Source organism: Vidua chalybeata, chromosome 6 (genome assembly GCF_026979565.1).
Source record: "Vidua chalybeata isolate OUT-0048 chromosome 6, bVidCha1 merged haplotype, whole genome shotgun sequence".
In the NCBI taxonomy this organism is placed as follows: domain Eukaryota; kingdom Metazoa; phylum Chordata; class Aves; order Passeriformes; family Viduidae; genus Vidua; species Vidua chalybeata.
This window is the reverse complement of record NC_071535.1, coordinates 45,675,301-45,696,610: the sequence shown is the minus strand read 5'-3', so window position 1 is coordinate 45,696,610 and position 21,310 is coordinate 45,675,301. Positions and strand designations below refer to the sequence as shown.

General features: G+C 40.4%; 1 protein-coding gene across 21 annotated transcripts in view; it reads right to left on the bottom strand.

The window, feature by feature from the left end:
- Positions 1 to 21,310, bottom strand: part of TSPAN4 (tetraspanin 4) — a 411,890-nt gene that overhangs the window by 297,926 nt on the left and 92,654 nt on the right. For 3 of the 21 annotated variants that reach the window (XM_053944935.1, XM_053944941.1, XM_053944937.1), the window contains one exon: positions 20,128 to 20,265. The exons of 12 other annotated variants lie outside the window; for them this stretch is intronic. Coding sequence is in view for 1 of the 9 variants with exons in the window: in XM_053944941.1 (XP_053800916.1) it covers positions 20,128 to 20,143 (16 nt within the window). In the remaining 8 variants the exon portion in view is untranslated. Of the gene's footprint in view, positions 1 to 12,211; positions 12,278 to 15,347; positions 15,421 to 20,127; positions 20,266 to 20,735; positions 20,804 to 21,310 lie in introns of those variants that run through there. 6 more of the 21 variants (XM_053944936.1, XM_053944944.1, XM_053944940.1 and 3 more) reach the window with 6 other exon arrangements.

The following is a 21,310-nucleotide window of genomic DNA, read 5'->3' as shown; positions in this document are numbered from 1 at the left end:
CAAATATAAGCTCACGCAGTAAGAGACAATTCCCACACCTGGAAACTTGTGAGAATCCCTCTAGTTTCTGTGAGGTAAAGCCCAGGTATGCAGGTCAGTGACACAGAAGTTTTTCTTTCCTTGCTTGTGAATGAAGGACAGACTGCAGTGCCCAGTGCTAACTGACCAGCCCAGTAATTTGGGTAACAACCACTGTGTGTGTGCAGACCCTGAACACATCAGGGTAAATAAAGAGAAGATAAAAGCAGGAGCTGAAACATTGACAGTGGATGGTAAGAAAACTGAAAAATGACAAAACACAAAGAGGCACAAAGATTATCCTTGAGAAAGTGTATTTGAAGGAAAAATAGTCAAAAACCTCCTCATGATATCTTAAATGTTTGTAATGTTTGTCAGCATTCTAGCTGTTGGATTTAAATAAAAAATATATTGCGGGCTTCTTCCTAGCTGCCTTCTTTTGGTAAAGTTTACCTGGGCTAGTTTCTGTGCCTTTCTCCTTTCCTGCTGTTTGTAACAGCAGACAATGATGAGCTGAACCCTCTCTGATGCAGATAAGGCTTCATTTCTGTGTCACCTAAGGTCACTTGTATCTGCTCAGTCTGTATCTCAAGGGTTTCAATTAATCATTGCCAGCTCAGTCAGTGACTGGGATCATCCATTTGCAATGGCTGTAAGTCTCGTTTGGAATCTCAGTGTTGGCAAATGCTTGCCAGGCTTTCCCCTGGTGTACATGCACAGAGGACTAGAGAGACGCCCACATCCTGTGATCACTACCCATGCACCTCTGGCAAGGCCAATGTTTTGGTTCCCAATCTTCATGGAGAAGAAAATGCCTCTCTGCTGTGCATTAAACTGTGCTATACAGGAAGGAGGCTGGGTATTGGAGGACTGATTATACTGATTTGCACCAGCAAAATGCTCTGCTGTGCCTTATGCTGAGAGCACGTGATGGAACTGCATGTGCTGAATAATTTGCTTTAAATTTGTGCTCAGACGGACACTGGCTATAAGGTCCGACACAGGTTAAGTCAGAAATAATAAGCTTCAAAGTGGAAATTTTAGTGCCTGAAACACCCACATTTGAGTATGCAAATCCCTCCCTCAGATTTTTTTTTTTTAGAATTGGCATAGATCCATTCCTCTCTTTGGGGTAAATTTTTAAGGACTCAATCAGTCAAGATGGAAAATGCTGCTTAAAGCTATCAGATTACAAACTATGTTCTTTCTTGGCAGATTTCCTTGAACCAGGTTGTTCTACTCAATTCCCAGTGCTCCAGATTTCAAAACCTGTTCAGCTGTTGTCACGCACTGTCCAGACACACAAGTCAGCAGGAAACAATTCCACATATTTCAACACTCACTGTTGAAGAATTAATATAAACTTAGTTGATTAGCATAGGGAGGGACAGGGAAGGAAAAAGGGGAGAGGAAGAAAAAGTGTGCAGAAAGTAACAGCATGATAAGCCTGACATTTCTTTCTATGGTCGTCTTTTTTTCTGCTGAATGGGTTTCTAAGCATTTGTGTATATTGAAAACGTAAGTGAACACGTTATCCAGAATGTTATCCAGATAATGTTATCCAGAAAGGAATCTGGTGATGCATGACATATTGATTTCCTACTAAAGATTGTCATCATACCATAGGCACCCAAGGAGCAAGAAAATTGCATCTAAGAAGCAACTTAGTAAAAACCAAGGCAGTACTCTCAGTAATCTCATCAGCTGCCCCACTTCGATGGAGAGAAAGACCATGCTTGAGGAAGAGGCAGGATTATAATCCAAATGAAAAAAAGAAATTAAAACCTAATGCTGATAGCAAATATCACTCTGTGAGATACAGGAATCCTTTGGAAAAGCAAAGACAATCTGACACATCTGCAGTGACTTTCTGAAAGCAAAAAGAGAAGAAAATATATTGGAAGAACATGTTGTCCTATGTCATCAGGAAAGGATAATGTTGAGAAAGTCACTTGATAAAAATTGGCTACTGCTGCCTCAATTCTCAGCTGAGCAGCAGACCTGGAGTGCAAACCTGAATTTGACACTCCTCTCACAGTGCTGGCCTACAGCTTTATCATGCCCTGCTGCTGTGCAACGCAACACACTTCTCCTGATGACTTTTTCCCCCCCCCTCAGGAAGTCATCTTAACAAGGGAAAAATTAAAGGACTTTTAGAGAAGCTGTCAACAAAGAATCCTGACTACATCCATGATACTGCAGCACTACCAACACTTATACTGATTACTCATTTAGGCTTTCTTTTACAGGCTTTTATTTCACTGCTTTTTGAAAAATGGTGACTTAAACTACTCCACCTCTTCTCCCAGCCCACAGCTATATCTGCCCTCAGCCAGGCCCACGCCTCCCAGGGCGTGCTGGGTCAGCTCTTCAAATGGAATCAAGGAACTGAGGAAGCTTAAAAAAAAAAATCAAAAACAAAACACCAAAAAAACCAACCTTCCTACGTACCTATCTGCCCCGCTGCAAATATATTTTCTCTAAAAAGGTGAGCCAGCTGGAGCCCTGAGAAAGGTGGCAGCATGTGCAGTTGCACAGAACATCAGATAGAGATGCTGCTATGCCTTACAGGTGCAAGGTAGAGCAGCAGTACCTAAAACAGGTATTGCTGTCAAAAAAACTGTATCACAGAGCCACAGTCATAATAAAGAAGTTGTTTACACTCATTTTCCAAAGGGTTTGATGACTAAACAAGTGGCAAGGCCAGGTACAAAGACTACTTGCCCTCCTTTGTAACGATGATTGATGATAATGTTAAAGTAAATGGTACTTTATGCATCCATCAAAATATTATCCCCCCCAGGGGAGTACAAGGTGGCAAAGACAAATGAGGAAATGAAGTCTAGCACTGTATATTTGCTCCTCAAGTCTCCTGATTTATACTGCACAGGAGGGATGCCTTGCACTGAGCTGATGTGTGGCAGAGCCATACATCTGCTCAATTATTTCAAACAGTTCAAAGACAGCTGTCTGCTTCATCAAAAGCACCCACGTGTGCACTAACAGTGTGAAAGGCCACAAATACATAAAACAAAAATGCATGAAAAATATATGTTAATGGTACCACATCAGTTTGGTAACAGATTATTTTGTGCACATAGGAGTCTGGGGAAAGCAAGATTATTAGGGTTTAAAATTACTGGTCATGCTTTTCACTAATGATTAGCAATTAGAAACTTCAGAGTTTTTACAGAAACGTAAAGGAGCCACTCATGAAAAATTTCAAAAATCTTTCCCCAATAGTATTAGCATCAATTGAGATTTAAAGAGGAGAAAGAGATGAAGTATATGCAGAGTTGTCCACTGCTTGGAAGGCACTGATTAGCTGGCTCTTCCCAACACTAACCTTGGTCACCTTCCCATCCCAGCAGATTTGAGGAGTTACATGGACTCAGACAGCCTACTGCCATTAATTATCTCCAAGACTACTCTCACTATACAGAAAGGCATGCAACACCTATCCTTACCTTGCTATCCTATCTCCTACACCCAGGAGCTAAGTTAGTCTAACTGGTGTCAGCTGCAAAACCAGCTACTAAAGCACACGAGCAGATGTAGAAGAACCACGGTCAAAGCTCCTAGGGAAGTTCAAATCTTTATGTTCAGTGGTTTCTTCACCTTATGCAAGTGCAAGTTAACTTTTTTTGAACTACAGTAACTATGAAGAAGAACAACACAAAGAAGGAGAATGAAAGATCTACAAGAGGTGCCTAAAGACAATGAAAATTGCAGTCTCTGTGAACTATTCAAATACATCCAGTTCTCATCACTCAGCATCCAGGAGAGCCCATTTATCTTGCATTAGGGCATGCTTTTAGGGCATGCTTTTGCCTTAGGCAGGACTTTTGAGCTGTGACTATCTGAGTGGGAAATATTTAAATTTGAAGAAGATAGTGACTGTAAATGTGCTGATTAAGTACTTTACAAACATTATTGCAAAAGGTAAGGCAATTCAGAAGCTGCCTCTCTTAAACTAGTACAGAAAGTAGAAGCTAGGCAAGTCCCCTCCACTGTATTAAAGCTTTGGTATAGCAAGCAGAGGAGCATCCTTCCATACAACACAGTGTATGAAGTGTAAAATATGAACTCCAGCTTGCCTACCCACAAGTTAACCCATTCTCCTTACTAGCGCTGTCCAGGGACATATTAAATATAGAAAGGGTAATATCTGCTCTAGTGTGGGCAAGATTCAATTTCACAAAATATAATGTATTAATAAAATTTGTGTTGATTTTGAATGCATAAGAGAGTTTTCCAGTATTTCAGCCATTTGCTATGGTCCAAAGCTGAGAATATCAGCTCTTTTGGGGCATCTCAGAGTTAGCCTTTGAAATCTCCAAGCTCACATCTATATTTTCCAGGTGCAGTACACAAAAGGCACTTTTTGCAAAGGGATGGGACTGATCCACAATTAGCAGCTATCTAATTGACAGTGGTAATAACTGAAATCACTCTTCAGGAAATACGTGTTCCATGAAAGAGGATACATAGCCAGCTGGAATCTGGACACAGAAGAACAGGTACATGTCCTCACTATTTTTGTTATCAAGAGCCACATGTTTACATCTTTCATACAAGCCCTAAACCTTCAAACTGGTTCCAAGTCAAGAATTAAAAGCAGCACTTGCTGTCCTTAACTTCAGTTGTACTGATGATGATAAAACTATGCATGAGTACTAGAAATGGTCCCTGTTAAATGTCCCATTTCATGCCAGAGGGGCAGTGCATGCTTCTTCTCTCTAATCCCAGGAGACAGCAAGCTAGTAAATCTTTATATCCAGTAGGATACAAAGACAAAGAATACCAGAAGGCACCACAGGAAATACAGGGAGTACAGGAATACATGGGGAGGGTCCAGAAGTGTTGGTCTTGTGTGTGTGACAAAGCTGTGGCTGCTGCAGCAGACCATGCTGAGAGCTTGTCACAACTAAAACACACTGACTGGCCCTGTGGCCCAGCTTGCTCTCCCAGTACCAGCCCCTGCCTTTTGTTTGCTGCTTTGTAAAGGTGTTTCAGCATTGCTGATCTCTAGTGAGAGACATGGCAATGCAGTACATCAGTCCTGTTGTTGAACCACACCAGTAGACATCTGAAAGACTGTGAAGTATCAACATGTGTTAACCTGTTTAATGCCTCTGCTAAAGACACTTCAAGAATAAATATCTGTCATGGGCAGCTCTCAAGAAACTGTAGACTCAGCTCACAGGGAATTTGATGCCACTATTACTTAAAAATAGCTATTGAAGACAACCCAAAACTATGCTAAAACATCAACTGAAATGTCCCTTATTCTTTGAGATCATTCAATTTTAACAAAAATATTCCTTTTTCCTTTCAATGAAGGGGGTTGTTGTATTTCCTCTTCTTTCTCCCAAATAAAACACCAGATCACTACCAACTGCTACTACAGCAGGTATCAGTGAAGCTTAAATGCTTTATCTCTTTTAAGCATAGAGGAAATAAGGTCTAGATTTTATCTAGCACTTGAGAGTGACTCCCAGAATACAATTTTATTGTGATCTACAAATACCATACCTAATAATTTTCCCTACTTTCTCTTCCTTCTCAGTTTATGGGGACATAAACAAGGATGAGCCAAAAAATACCAAATTTTCTCAGATTTAGGAAAAGCCAGGTTAAATATATTATATTTTCCCAAGAAACTTGTGTAAGATAACTTATATCAAGCCTAGTATGTAGCTGGAGACATGAATTTATACCCTCCATTCTTGGTATGGTACAATATCACAGATGCTTTTCCATTTGCAACTCGGTAACAGTGCAAAAACACCAAGTTAGACAGCAGATTGTATGCTTGGTGTTGACAGGGATCTAGGAGGACATAAGCCTCCTTTCCTACTCCCTCCCACCCCAAACCCTTGCTCTGCAATAGCCGGCTATGATGCCTATGTACCAGAACAGAAACCAAGCACATGGAAAGTGATGCTGCAATTCTCCCCCAAAGTGGAATGTTTTGTCCCAAAATCTTCCACAGTGACAACACATCACAGTATGCACAGCCCAGACCCAAAAGGATGCCAACCCTCACACAGACCTCCATTCAACAAGTCCCTCCGTCCATTTGTATTCTGTGTCCATGGGCTGACATGTTTCCCATCTGACATCAGAGCAATTTAATTTTCTTACAGCAAGCTGGGGAAAAAAAATTCCACCTCCTCTGCTTTTTGATCCATGCTTAAACACCAAGGTATGCTGTCTCAGTGGCAACATCCTGCGCCACAGGAATGACAAAACTAGCATGAACCAGGAACCACACAGTGGCTTTCACCAATGGCCAACAACTAACAAAAGCAGGATCACCTGAGAGAGAAACAGGTAATCCATCTTCCACTCAAATGTGCTTACATTTATTGTCAAGATATTTTGTCTTAGAACCACCATTCACACATACACATTTTTAAAACCCACCTTTATGATTAAAATGCTGCCCATTGTCCACAAGTTTCCTCCCAGGAAAGACTCATCTACAAGGCAGATATGTACAGATTACACCATCATCACTCACTACCAGGGGCTCTTATGTATAATGCCACACTTTATTTTTTCATATTGATTAAAGCAGCTAAATATATAAATCACTGCTCTCATTCTGTTTTCTGTGATGGACCATAAATTCCTCTGTCATCAATTGATTTTTTCTGTCATCAGCAACCTTGCTTTGACTTACATTTCCCAGCTAGAATACAGCAGTAACAAATCTATCCCAAACAGGGGATTCTGTTTAGACAAGAAGCAACTTGCCACAACCTTTACCATAAACCTCATACACCCTTAAACTTAAAAGGACTAGAGGACTTCAGCAATCAAGGGAGAACCACCACTGATTAACAGCAGATCCTAAGCAGGCAAATGAGAAGAGATCCTTACAGTTTAACCAAAAACAGTAAAGCAACATATTTTTGAAACAGTGCTCATTAGAACAGAAAACATTTAATAACCTGGTACACAGCATGCAGAATGAATTTGGAGTGGGGCAAGTAGTGTTATGTAGCTTCAATCAAACACAAAGGATTCACCAGACCTAGGCAAAGATGGCTTGCAATAAAGAGATGCAAAATGGAAAGACCATATTCCAGTGAGATGGGGAAAGGAACAGATGAATCAACAGAGACCAAGGCAGCTTTGGGAAGCAATTTGTGGTGTGAAGGCACAGGATGGGGGAAAGGAGCAGCTGAAGCTCACAATAAGCAGAGAAGTGTGAAGGCTTGCAAGGAGATACCCATCCTGCAGAGACAGTGAAATGGTAAAGGAATACTGTTCACAAGACAGTCTGGGAGATTCTTTGCTTCCACGATCTTTATGATTTAACAACTTCTTGGCAGATGTCTAAAGCACAAAAACTAGTAATTCCTCTGCTGTCCAGTCTTTGTGCTGAAACATCAACATACACTTTGGTGCTACTTTTACTTCATCTCGTTCTTCTCTTCCTTCTTCCATAAGCACCTTGGACAAACAACAAATAGCTCAAAAGTGATGAGCTAGGAATGGTATTTAACCAAAAAGTCATTAAACATTGGCACAGAGAACAATGCTTCCTGAAAAATTGAGCTGTAATCATTTTCCCACTTTGAATAAGTCACAGAAGATAAAGATGAAAGGCCTACATTTTCAGGAAATTTATTATTACTTACTTAGTGCACAATTTCAGGCATTGAAAATGGCTGGAGTCAGGAAGTTTTGAAGTCTGTGCTCTCAAAAGCAGAGCCACTTAAAACTGCCTTTTGCACATTTAGGGCTAAAATAAAAGTGCACTCCATGGGCTATTGATTTATTCCAGCCAACTGCAACTTTAGAGAATGCATCTCATTATAAAATGTTCGTGGATGTTCCCCTTGTTCGTGGTTCATTTACAGATGATTACAGCACAGTTATTTCATGCATCGGTGCTTTGTAATAAACAAAAGCATTGCCCTGGAGGGGCTTCAGTTTAACTGACATTTCTTCCAGGCACATTCTGTTTGAAGATGGTGAGAAAGTAAAGGAACTCTCTCAAGGACAACAGTCTTACAAGGGCACCTCATCAATTTACTGGAAGCCCACACATCAACTTGTCCATGTGAGGCCAAATGACAAGTTCTTGTCTCAGTATGTGGACTTGCAAGGCTAGTGTGTGTCATAATTTACCTATTTCTTTGAAAGCTAAAATTCACTGAGTGATTTCAAGAGCACAAATGGCTGAAAGTGAAATATCTCATTTGACAGACGTCACATCACCAGCTCACATCTGACCTGAGCTCCTGAACTGAATAGGATTATGGTTCACCAGTTCTTGAGATCATTCAAAATAAACTTAAGCTTTTTCACAACTACACACACAGTATAGGAGATTAGGGAGCTCTAATATTTTTTAGCTGGTAGGGATCACCATGGAAAGCTATTGCACAGGTGCAGCATGCAATTCCTTTTCCAGCACATTAGGATGCCAGGAGCACATTGGGATGCCAGGGCTGGTACGTGTCATCTGTCCTCGGCACAGCAGGGAGGTAAGACTCAGAGAGAGGCCTTAGAGTTATAAAATGTGGTGGGAATAGACCTCATGTCCTCAAGAGAAGAGCCACTTCAGCTGACATACTTTGTGATCTGGGGTAAGACATCTCTCTGTAAAATTGTGATAAATTAGAGAAGACTCTTTGTTCATCAAGACAGAAAGGAGACGCCTTGTGTAGATAACAGAAAATCAAAGGAGAAGCCTTGTGTAAGATAACAGAGAGCCAAAGGAGAAGCCTTGTGTAGATAACAGAAAACTGCCAGACAGAAACTAGCTAGTATGTTGATTACTTAAGCTGGTTGTGTAATTAGAACTTAGGTGCATATAACATATAACCTTTTATGGAAAAGACCATTACAGGGCCGTGGACTTTCACCAAGGAAGAAGAGAGAAGCCTTCGTCAAACGACCACCAGAGAGTAGAAGACGACCCCCTAGCAACAGAGGGAGCAAGCGCAGAGTACACCCAGAGATACCACAGACACGGAAGAAAGAGAGTATAAAAAGACTGCGGGAAGGGGGAAACGGGGTGAGCCATTTGCGGAGCGGGGACTCCCCGGCTACACCCAGCGCTGTTTGCTTGCCATCGCTTGCTGTAATCAATAAATTTCTGATTGACTCTTGAAAGGCTGAACAAATTATTCGCCTCTATTTATAACAAAATTAGAGCAAAAGACTTGATCACCTTTGTGAAGTGTTTTTAGACAACAAGCATTACCATCAATATGAAGGATTCATTCTACAATTAACATATGCACTATGTTCTATGAAAACACTTCACTAAAAAAACACCACTAAAAGCCTAAAGAGTGCACCTGGACAGAACTTTTCACATCACTGTAGGCTTTTAAAATTTTATCTTGTTTAATTTCCAGTAAAATACCCGTTCTCTGTTCAATTTTAGTTGTGCCCTAAGTATTATTTCTAAGATAGAACAGACTGGAAAATTAAGCGGCTCCTACTCATACCACTGTGGCTGAGGGAGCTGGGGTTGTTTCACCTGGAGAAAAGGAGGCTCAGGGGTGACCTCCTCACTGCACACCTGCCCAGAAGGAGACCATAGCAAGATGGGGTCAGCCTCTTCTCCCAGGCAACCAAAAACCCGGCAGGAGGACACAGCCTCAAGCTGTGACAGAGGAGGCTCAGGCTGGACATCAGGAAGAATTTCTTTGCAGAAAGGACGGTCAAGCATTGCAATGGACTTCCCAGGGAAGTGGTGGAGTCACCATTCCTGGAGGTGTTCAGCAAACAACTGGGTGTGGCACTTCATGCTATGGTTTAGTTGACGAGGTGGTGATTGGTCAAATGTTGGACTCTTATGATCCTGAAGGTCTTTTCCAACCCTATAGAAGCTATGACTCTAAGAATATAATTCATGTAAAAAATAAGGCAAACAAAATTATAAATTCCAAATGACCATTTGGAAATCCCAGTTCAAACATCATATAGGACACACTCAGAGGTCTCTGCAGACACCGGTACTGGGCCCACAGGAAAAATGCTTGTATTTTATGGGACAACACAAGCAGAAGTTTGCAATTCAACTCTTATACAACAAAGTCCTCAAACTCCTAATTTTATTTCATGATCCAACATCCATAGCCAGATTCAGCAAAGAGAGTTTAGAACAAAGTGCAAAAAAACTGTTGCAAACAAAATAACAAGAACTAGCTCCAAATTATGAAGCAGTAATGTCCTTATTCTTCAAGCTTATTTGAAAGCTTTCCTAAATTATTCACTTGTCCACCAGTTTGAAAGACAGAATTGGGTTTTTTAACCATTCCCCTGCCTCAAATTTAGTACAATCTCTACCAACATGCAGATGTATTATACACATTAACTAACAACTTATTTTTGAAGAGTAGGAACAAATTGCAAATTTCACTCCCACTCTACTATGGTTGAATTCAAATAGTTTAAACACAGCTCCCAGTGATAGCACATCATGTGCGAAGTGTTACACTGCACAGCCGGAAGAGAAGTTGTAAAGAGGAGGAGGAGAAGGAGCCACTTGGCTAGAAAATGAGCCAGGAATCAGATGCCAGCCAGAAAAACAAATTGACTTCTCCTGAAGAGGGTTGGGGGGTTTTTTATTGAAATATTTTAAAAGCAGATTGTCTGGCTGAAAAATGAACAGGTGGTGACTCTACTTCAATTCTGTTTTGAAGCACAGCCCAGGTTCAAGAACAAATAGAAACAATTGCTGAACTGTAATAACACAGCATCATCATTGTCATCAGTTATAACCAACAGAATAACAGCTCACTGTGAGTGTACAGTCATCTTATAGCCACAGCAAGGCACAGTGATACAAAGAACTCTGTTTCAGCTAAGAGATTTCTATAAAGAAAATCAGGGCCAATGACAGGTTATGGCCTGATGCTAAATTTCATCAAGCCAGTTTCTATGAATTCAAACAGGTCTTAAAGAGTATTTCTTCCCAAAACACTTTGCATGGAGTGAAAGCCTGTGCTTTCCGTCAAACAGGACAATACTGTGGATCTACAGTCAGATTAACAGTAGGGTAATCCATACATCAAAGTGATCACCCAAAAGTCCAAGAGTGGGATTTAAGTTTCCTCCCCAAATCCTCCATTTAGAAACTAAAATTCCATGCAAACTGGGCTGGCTAGAGATTTTTGTCCTAGAACATCAGCAGGATCAGTTGTGAAATAAGATGCCCAATGCTTTAGTCAATGCCCACATTACTCATATTCTCAGGAGATATACTCAGGTTGGCCAGACTATGCATGACAGACCAGCAGGCACTGAGCCTTTCTAACCACCAAGGGTCACTGTTGATTCACTTAGATGAGGAAAGAGTGGGGAAGGTACTTTTGATTATAATAACAAGAAACTGGCTGGGTCTGACAAGGCCCTCTAATCTCTAAGACCCCTGTCATGGCTTGATGCTCTTCTAAGATACATCCATGGTGACAGCAGTCCTGACTGCAGCGCACAGCCACTAAGAGAAGATACAGGTTGGTTGCAACTGCCCTTCCATTATTTCCTCTTCGTTTACATCTCACTCCAAAAGAAAATGTGCTAGAAAGATGTTTAATTTACACAAGTCCACAGACCAACAGCAACTTAGATAATTGACTGTCATTCCCAAGGCATATATTAGACATTAGCAAATCTCTACTTGGAATCTCTGAACTTTCATCTTTGCATAGGCTAAGGTGGGATCACAGGAAATTCCTGACTGTTGCCACAGGTAAGAGCAATTCTCTATTTTTTTTTTCTCTAGGAACAGCCTTTTTGTTGATTCCTGGGCTTTTTCCTTCTTTTAGGATAGTTTTCAAAGTTCTCCATCCACTGGGCTAATATCAATTGATTTCAGTATTCAGCCTTACATTATCTTCCTTCTTGTTCAAAGAATCGCTATCATGTCATCATCTTATTTTGAAAAAGGAGGAAAAGATGGTTTTAGGCACCAGTTACTCTGTATCAGATTCTCAGTCTTCAAATGGCAGGGAGAGAGAAGGAACTTCATAGTTAACAAGACAACGTGCTAACAACACCCCAGAGTGCCACATGACCTCAGAAAGCAGCAGCACATCTTACATACATGAAGCATTTGAGATTTTTTATTTTTAAGAGGGAACAGTGTGCAGCCAGGAACCACCCAAATATGACTAATTTACACACTTCTGGTGGAGATGGAGGACGAGTGGCTACTCACCTGCAGGTAAAGGCAGGTAGCATCAGAGTTTAGGAAACCTGCTGCAGGAATTGGTGTCAGTGTATATGCAGCCACCTGGGATTGTCAATCAATCAGGAAGATTGGCTGGATGAATATTCAAAGCCCAACACTCTGAGGACAGTAGGTAACCAAATCTCTTCCGCTGTAAGTTTTCAGAAGGAATATGAAGGCAGAAATCTATATTTAGCTCTTCAAATTACATTACACATTAATTAATTCTATTAAATATCCCCTGCACATTCTAAATATAACTTACATCACTTATTTCCATCTCTGTTGAACTAGGGGACAACTCACTTATGGGTCAGCCACAAAAATTCTATTTACCCAGCATCAGCATGACAGCACCTTCACTTGAGATCATCCCTTACAAAAAGGTGCAGCACATTCACACTGGGGCTTCAGCAAGTCCCTGCCCTCCACACATTCATGGGCTTGTTTAATGCCAAGACCCTCTATGGCCATTAACAGGACTGCTCATGAGAGGAAACCAGAGCTGTGAGTCAGGATCATATTGAAGCTTAGATGAGGGGGGAAAACAGATGAGTCCCAGGGAGCAGGAGCCAAGCACTTGCATGATAAAATAAATACAAAGTATAGTCTTGAATATTAATATCTCATACAGATTCCCACCTGCAGGGTGAGTATTGAATCTTCCCCCTCCAGAGAGAGACAAGTGGCTACAGCCCCCCTGTGCAGCAATGTCTGCAGTGCATGGATCCCTGCAGAACTCCCTTGTCTGGGATTCAGAATTGTGCAGGAACAAAACAGTGCTCGAGAAAGAGCTCTGAGCCTGACAATTCAGCATACAGACAATAACCCTTCCTTTAGGAAAGGACAAAAAGTGTGAGCAAGAAAAAAGCAGAGGTTTCATTAATTTGCATCCATTTACTAAAGGCAGGCTGTTCACAGTGTTGGGAACCTCCCATCCATCTAATGCTTCAGCTAAGGCAGAGTATTTCTGACCTGATGGCAAGGTTGCAGCTCACCTCAAGCACACTGGACCCAGTACAAAAAGGGAAAATATTATTACTGTGGTTGTTACAACAAAGACTTGAGAGGTTGTAGTCAACAGCAAAGCAATACTCTGAAACGTGTACTACTGAGTGACTCTCACCATAAAAGTTTCAGCAGTAAATGTGTCTCTGCAGTAGCAGAAATAGAAGGTGTTCTGTGGTCATCATCCAAACTGAACTAAAAAAAAAAGTATCAACCAGGCAGGCTAACGCACACAAACAGGCACCCACATAAATCTTTCATAAATTGGGAGTGTTTCTAGCCTTTTTTAATTGAAGACGCTCTGTCTTCAATTAACATTGGAGTTTCTCACTGAGTTACCCCAAAGCTCTAACAGATTGTGTGGCACTTGTATTAGCACTCACCTGGAATGAACAGAAGGTGAAGATGGTGAGAGAAAGACAGCAAGGAACACAGCAAGTTCACAGTGGTTTAGGTAATAAAATAGAAAGCAATTGAGGCCATTTGACTCTCTCACCAACAGCTCTCACTCAGCTGTAGCACAAGACTGAATTATTTTCTGCCTTTGCAGTTGTGTATATACACAATGCACCACCTTCATTCACTGTGAATGGTTCACGTACACACAATGTCAATACTGAGTCCAAAGGGATACAGAATAGTTCTGCCAGCCACTCAAAGAACATATCCAGCCACATACTGACAAAGGCTGCATTTGACAAGTACATTGGCGGCCAAGCCCTGGCTGCCATCGCCCATCCAGTCCTCTACTGTCATGATCAACTGGTCTGTAACTGACTGCAGTCTGACATAAGTTGGTTCTTAACACACACCAAAAAGCAAAATATCAAAGATACAGAGTGGGAAGCTTCTGCCACTGCACCAACACTCATCAGCTGAAACAAGGAAACACACAGCCATCATTTAGTATAATACAAAAAGTCACCTTAACAAAACTTTGTCACAGCATCCATGTCTCTTGCTGTCAAACTAAACACTGAAGTCTGAATTCCCTATAGATAGCTTAAGAGGCATCAGCCTCTAACAACATTTGATTCTGCTAACATTATCTCTTAAGTTTATTTTGGATTTCACAACACATCTATACTAGAGCTGCAAGTACCTGGCAACATTACCAGCTGTTCTAGGGGACATTACCTTAGGGAGGGAAAGGAGGAAAGAAGGGAAGAAGTCCCAGAAGTCACCTCCTTTAAGGCTCTGCAGCAGTTGGACAATCTTTCTGGTAAAAGCCAGTAAAATGTGCATCTGCTTGGCAGAATGAAGGCTCAAGTCCCCACCTCCCAGTGCAGATTACTTATAAAATTATGCCACAGTGTTTATTTATTTATAGTAATACAACAGTGCTGAAACAGCAATGAATGGAAGAGTTCTGCCTAACTTTGAGATCTAAAAAGCACTTTCCAAGGCTGCATGAGAAAAAACCAAAACCAACAAATACCAGACTCCAGCCATGCACCCTTCTCTACTTCTGTGTGATTTTACAGACACTTTACTGATGTTTACAAGGCAAGCCCCCCACCCTGAATACAGAAAACTGCTGTTTGTTGAGAAAAACAGAGCACAACACCTTTTTGCTATTCTGTTCCAGCATGTCTGCAGATTGTCCTTCCTTCTGTACGATGTTCCTCCAGGGTAAATCAAAATCCTAGCCTCATTCAGGTCATGGAACTTCCACAAGATCATCAGCAAAGGCTTTTACATAACAAGATCCATCTTAACTAGTGGATCAGGCCTGCTTTAAGATCACAACACTACTACTTATATCCTTAATGCATCTCCAGGTGATTAAGGTAAAGAAACTAGGAAGAAGCTTTTAATGAAATCTCTGTGAGAAACAGACACACTGACCCCTCATTCATTCAGGGCTTTATAATGCAGATATGTGCACTTTCTAAGTAGAAAGATCACCAGATCTGTTTATTAAGGGCTCGTATCAGCCACAAGGCACTGAAATCTCCAAGCCATTTAAAGGTAAAATGCATCTGAACAAGAGAAATTGGAGAGTAAAATCAATCTGCTTCCTGCCAAGCAGGAGCCTCTGTTTACCCAGAAAAGTGTTTAGTATTACTTGAGGCAATGCCTGTGCACACCAAAGTGGCCAAGTGTTTATACTCACTGGGTGCCTGTCAGAAAAACTTACTGCTGGTTATCTCCTGGGCCAAATCCTGATTCTGAGAACTACAAAGCAAAAGCGAGCAGTCAATATCCCACAAGATCTGTGAATAAGAGAGATGATTATAAGTCTAGATAGACCTGGGAGAGCCATGTAAATGTATTACAAGCACCAAGATTTATATTAATGCCTGGAGCTGACAAGGTCTCTCTTGTTATTTAATTCCCCACTCATGACTAAGCTAAGTGAGTCCACGTGGGACCATGTGGTAAAGATGAGTGGCTCTGTCTAGCCTCAACACTGAATGCAATACAACACTAATATAAAGAGTGAATCTCCCAAGCACAGAACACTATATTATCAAGCATTTGCTGACAGCTAAAATAATTCAATTTAGGGCAGAAATATACCTTGCAGGGCACAGACAGGCCAGTCTCTGCACACTAATCTGGCAAGGATCTTGCTAGGAAATTTGCAACTGAAACCTCTACCTCTCCTACTTCCACTTGTTTAAAATGATGCCGGAGAGATTCCTCCCCGCTTTAAAGTTACAATCACAACGTTAAAAATACTCACTGGCTCCTCCTGGCATCAGGGATCTCATCAGGTAGAAAGGTCAAAAAGATAGATAGATAGATAGATAGATGATAGATAGATAGATAGATAGATAGACAGACAGACAGATAGATAGACAGATAGATAGACAGATAGATAGACAGATAGATAGACAGACAGGCAGGCAGAGGGAGAGTGTACTCCACTGCCACATTCTCTCCAGTCTCTTATGTTCTTCATATCCGTTTATTGCCTCTGACTTGACTGCAAGTATTTTAGGGCAAGAGCTCCTGGATAATAAGCCTTTGTGCAATGCATTATTGATGTCCATGTGGGCTTCTAGGCAAAACTGTGACACAAATCCTAAATGACTGTGGTAAGACAACTACTGGCATGAGCTTACAAGCCAAGCTGAGCCCTTTAGAAAAGTCTGGCCTCAGTAATAAATTCAGGCTTTTAAATAATGCATAATCCCAGAGTATTTTTGACTGACTCATCTCCACCAATTAATTTATTCTTACAACACCTAGGCTAGACAGGGAAATTTAAGCTCCCTCACTTAAATGACTTTGGGATACTGAAGGATGTACAAAAATAAGACTGAATGCAAGATCTACAGCCTTTGATCTTAACCACAAGACTGTGTTTTTCCCTTTGAGAACTACAACCTGACTCCTGATCTCAAGTCACACACCATGCCCAATGCTCTCATAATAATTAAGGAATCATATTAATAAGTTGCCTACAAAGACCAACATCCTTACACTTACAAAACAAGGTAAGTGGAAATACGCAGGTGTTAACCTGCATAACAGGTAATAACCTCATAACTTTCAAAAGAGGTAATGCATTTAAAATGTGTTACTTACCTCGTAAAAGGGTAGGTATGAGCCAAAACTTCAGATACACAGTATATCTGATACAGGGAGAGAGGAAGGAAAGATTGGATACGAAATACTTATTTCCCATTCTCTAAACTATGCTAACTCTCTTCCTGACACAGCAAAAAATAAACGAACCTCCTAATTCATCCTTACAGCACTGTATTAAATAGGAACGTTTTAGCTCTCCTTTACAGATGAAAAATTGACATGTATTGACTTAACTAAACATAAAAGAGTGAAACATCCAGCAAATCAAACAGCCCATCTGGCTGAGTATTTTTAGAAGCTATGTAACAAGATGGAAAAGCAAATAACTAATGAAACAATACATGGGAGAGATGCGTATTTTAACTGGGCAGGAGCTCTGTGCAAGGGACATGCAGCCTTGACCCTCAGCCTGAGACCTGGAGCTGGGTCCAGTTGCCAGTTTCCCTTAGACCTGACTCGAGCCTCCAATTTTTAGAGTCCTGTTTCTGAAAGAAGTATAGTGATAGTTCCTTTACATCTTGCCTACCAAGATCCTTCCGCATCATTTACAGTGTGTTTCTAGGGAGCACAATGCAATGAGATCCTGACTAGGCACAAGGCCATCAAGCCATGTCATGGCAGGCAGGACAATGCCTTCAAGCCAAGTGACAGCAGAGTCACTCAGTTCTCAAAATTATCTAGGTGCATAATTACAGCTTACAGGGTATTTGTACAGTCCAGGTGTTTGCCCAAACATCTTAGTGTTAACTATAAGCACTGCCCCAAGACAACTTGTCCTGTACTCCCATTAAGATCACATGTGAGTGCTATGAAATGTTATAGCACTTTTCAGGAAGAAACTGTCGTTTGCAGAGAGCAAACATGGATATTGTGCAAGATGCTGTTACAATCAGGCATCCCACAACTGCTCCTAGATACCTGTGCCTCTGATAATAAGAGCCAGCAACTGCATTTAACTCACTGAATGCCATTTAGCATTCTAAGAAAAGTTTTCTAAACTTTTTCTAAAAGTCTCAAGAAGCAAACTGAAGTAATTTATTATAAGCAAACTCTGGGACAGTGGAGAACCTACTCAATTGGCACCATAACGTTAAAATTATTTAAGTCCAGATACAACATGAGCCATAAGAAACAACAGATTTATTAATTATATTTTTTCCTGCATTTAGACTCTAAAGACATTGAAATGGTTAGATTTGGGAAAAGGGACTCCTCCTGGAAAGGTCCAGAGTGTTTGACCATACAGAAACAAAACCCAGAGGCTGTGGGCTTGAGTGTCTTGGTTGGGTTTTTTGGTGAGGTCTTGTTGTTATTTGGTTTGGTTTTTTAAGTATAGCCTCGTGGGACTGGAAACTGCCATAGTAGAGAGAAGTCCCTTTGGAGAAGCTTCAGACATCTGACATGATGTGAAAGTGAAAGAAGTTGGTGGACTTACGTGGGGTGCTCATTTTCATTTCATTTTTATTTGTGAACCATTTCTTGCCTCCTCCCTACTTACACACACTTGGGCTCAATAGTGAGGGAAAAAACAGAATGGGAAAGTCAACCAAAGATATGTAACAGAAGTGAGAAACCAGCTTTTGAAGCAAAGCCTGAACAAACACAGACAAAGTCACTTCATCAATTGCCCCAAAAATAAAGAGCTCCAGCTTTACAGAGAAAGTAAAACCTGAAAACATTCAAATAAAATCATCAGTTGGGCAAAGTTCACTGTGGTTTTGACAATGGCATTTAACAGGGTCAGAATTAGCTGCTCTGTGTGTTGAAATACACTAACACTATTGGAATATTCTCAATTTCGAGGATTCCAGCCAGCACTATGAAGAGCTAATCTAAATTCTGTCTCTGTGCATCACAGTAATGCAACAGCAACAACAGGAAAACACTGTATTTCAAAAGATCCACAGTTCTTCAGTACAAGCATTCTACCAAAACCTTAGTGTTCATAAAATCAAAGCAACACTGATAATAATCGAAAAAAAACCCAAAAAAACCCCAGGATAGATGTTATAGAACCCCATAGTGATTCCATAAGAAAAAGGGTTTTGCTCAACTTTTCATTTTTAAATTATTTTCCCTTATTTTAAATCACATCCTTTTTTCCCTCCCCCATGGGTATTACATTTACACTTCAGATAACAGAATCTAAATGAAATACTTCAGTTTTGAAATGTGAAACAAGAAAATAGACGAAGTCAAATATCTCCCTATACACACTTGTGAGGCAATGGAGTTCTCCTTTGTGGAGTCTCAACAATTTTAGATTTTGCTTCAAGTGAGAAGGAAGCAGTATCCTCAAGAAATTTCCTAATGCCGGAGAAAACTGGAGGGTAGCCTCCACATGGCTATTTCCACATCTCTTTGCATCAATTAATTTTAAACAAGGATCAAGAGAAAGGTGGGCCAATTTCTAAACAGAAGTAAGGATAAATTCCAGAAAATCAAAATCTAAAGTTGATTCTTTTTAACTAACAGAATAAATGAAGTCACACAGACAAAACCACAGCCAAGTCATACTGACAAGGAGCAGCGTCCAAGGCTCAGAAGGCAGAACATGCAGGTGCAGGTTCCTTCAGCTGAGCAGCCTGTGAAAGCTCCAAGAGGAAATACCACATTTAACAAAATAAACTACGCTGCCAACTGTGAAATAGGACGCTTCACATTCTAGAAGAAAAACTCAAAAGACCCCAAAAGCAGTGAAGTTAAGCATCTAAATGTGCAGTTCAGTGTTAAAATACAATTGGTCTGTCTCAGAGATGGCTGTTTGCATAAGCTGTTGATTAACAAGGACTGCACTAGGAATTAGCAACTCTCTTTGCCCAGATACACCTTGTGTAAATGTCCCCAGAGAAACAGGGCAGTGTTATCACAAGGTGCCTGTCTGAAAACACCACACCTACACTGTCACTGCTCCTGTTCAAACACAGGTTATAGCCACACAGACTGACAAGCAGTCTCAGCAGACAGTGCAGGTCAGCATACTGTGAGTCCTTTAGCACTGTCTTGTTCTACAAATCCAGATCTATGAGCTCTACCTTATTCTTATATATACATATAAAAATACATATACATATCTATAAATACATATGTATTTTTAGATAAATACCTAAAGACTACAGGACAAGATAGTGGGAATCAGTGAAAGACACCTTAAAAGCTGGAACTCGCTATGCTTATTACCAAGCTTATGTGATTCATTAACAGTGCAGTGAAAATTCATTAACCACTTTTTCAACAACTTTTGTACACTAATCCTTAATAAACAGATTTAATCACTTTTTCTCAGTGTGTGAGCTTTAGTCATAGAAAATACACACTTAAACTATTAATAAATCTCTCCTCAACATCTACTATACCTGAAACATCTGGCATTTTTTCCTTCCCAATGAATACAGTTCGTACAGGCTTAGCATTTTAATGACAGTTCTTTTAAGTAATTCCAATTATCAACACCAAATTTGTTTTGTGCCTTTAGATAGCTCCAAAAGGAATTCCTAAAAAAAAAAAAAAAAAAAAAATCCATCAATTGCTAACTCCTGTATGTGTCTATTGAGACACAGGCTCTGAGAGGACATGCATTCCTCTGTACCTTGCCATCTTCTACATACTTATATTGGCCTGCAGGACTATTACAAAAGAGCACAGAACGCTATTTGAAATCCATCATGAGATAGGAAGTCATCTGCTTTATACAACTCCCAGTGTGCAGCATACATACAGACTAAGCAAAAGAGGAAATAAATTCCTGATAAAAACTATCACATGCTGTAAGAATGCCTCTTTCATTCTCTATTACCAGAGATCAAGGACTAAGAGAAAAAGGATTAATTATTATTCCCCCCACAATAAAAGGTTTCCTATAGGTCTCCCACATAGAATGAAGCTGTAGTGCAACCTAAAGCTCCCTCTGAGTGGACCCTGGTGTTAGCCTTTCCATTACACACAATAAAAAGTGTTTTCTCACCTCTGACACTGAATGAGTCCTATTTCCAAAACAGCTGTCTTGCACCATTTGTCACTCAAGAGAAAGCCCTGAACAAATGGAGAGTACACTGACCTGTAGCTAAGAAAAATGTTGCTAAGATGCACAGCTTAATTGCATCTGTCAAAAATTTATTCAAGGTCACTACACCTGATGAATGATCACCACACACTTGCTGACTGCCAGACTGAACTCTTTAAGGACAACAGAAGTCTTGGAACTCACCCACCTAGAAACCTTTAAATTAAAGTCTATAAATAATAACAAATGTACTATATGGGTTGTGCTTACAGTCTTCCTCAAGTTTCACAGAAGGGTCTTATCAATTCCTCCTTCTACCCTTCAAACTTTATTGTATTATTTATTTAATATATATATCTATAAAAAATACAATATCATTTCTTGTATTACCCAAAATGAGTATCACAGTCACCTTCCACAGCTACATTTCAGCTGGAAGGGAAGCAAATTTTACTACCTTGTATTTATTTTGCTGCCTGTTCATTTAATACTTGCAGTATGCAATCAGTTATTTCATCTGCAGAATTAGGAATAGT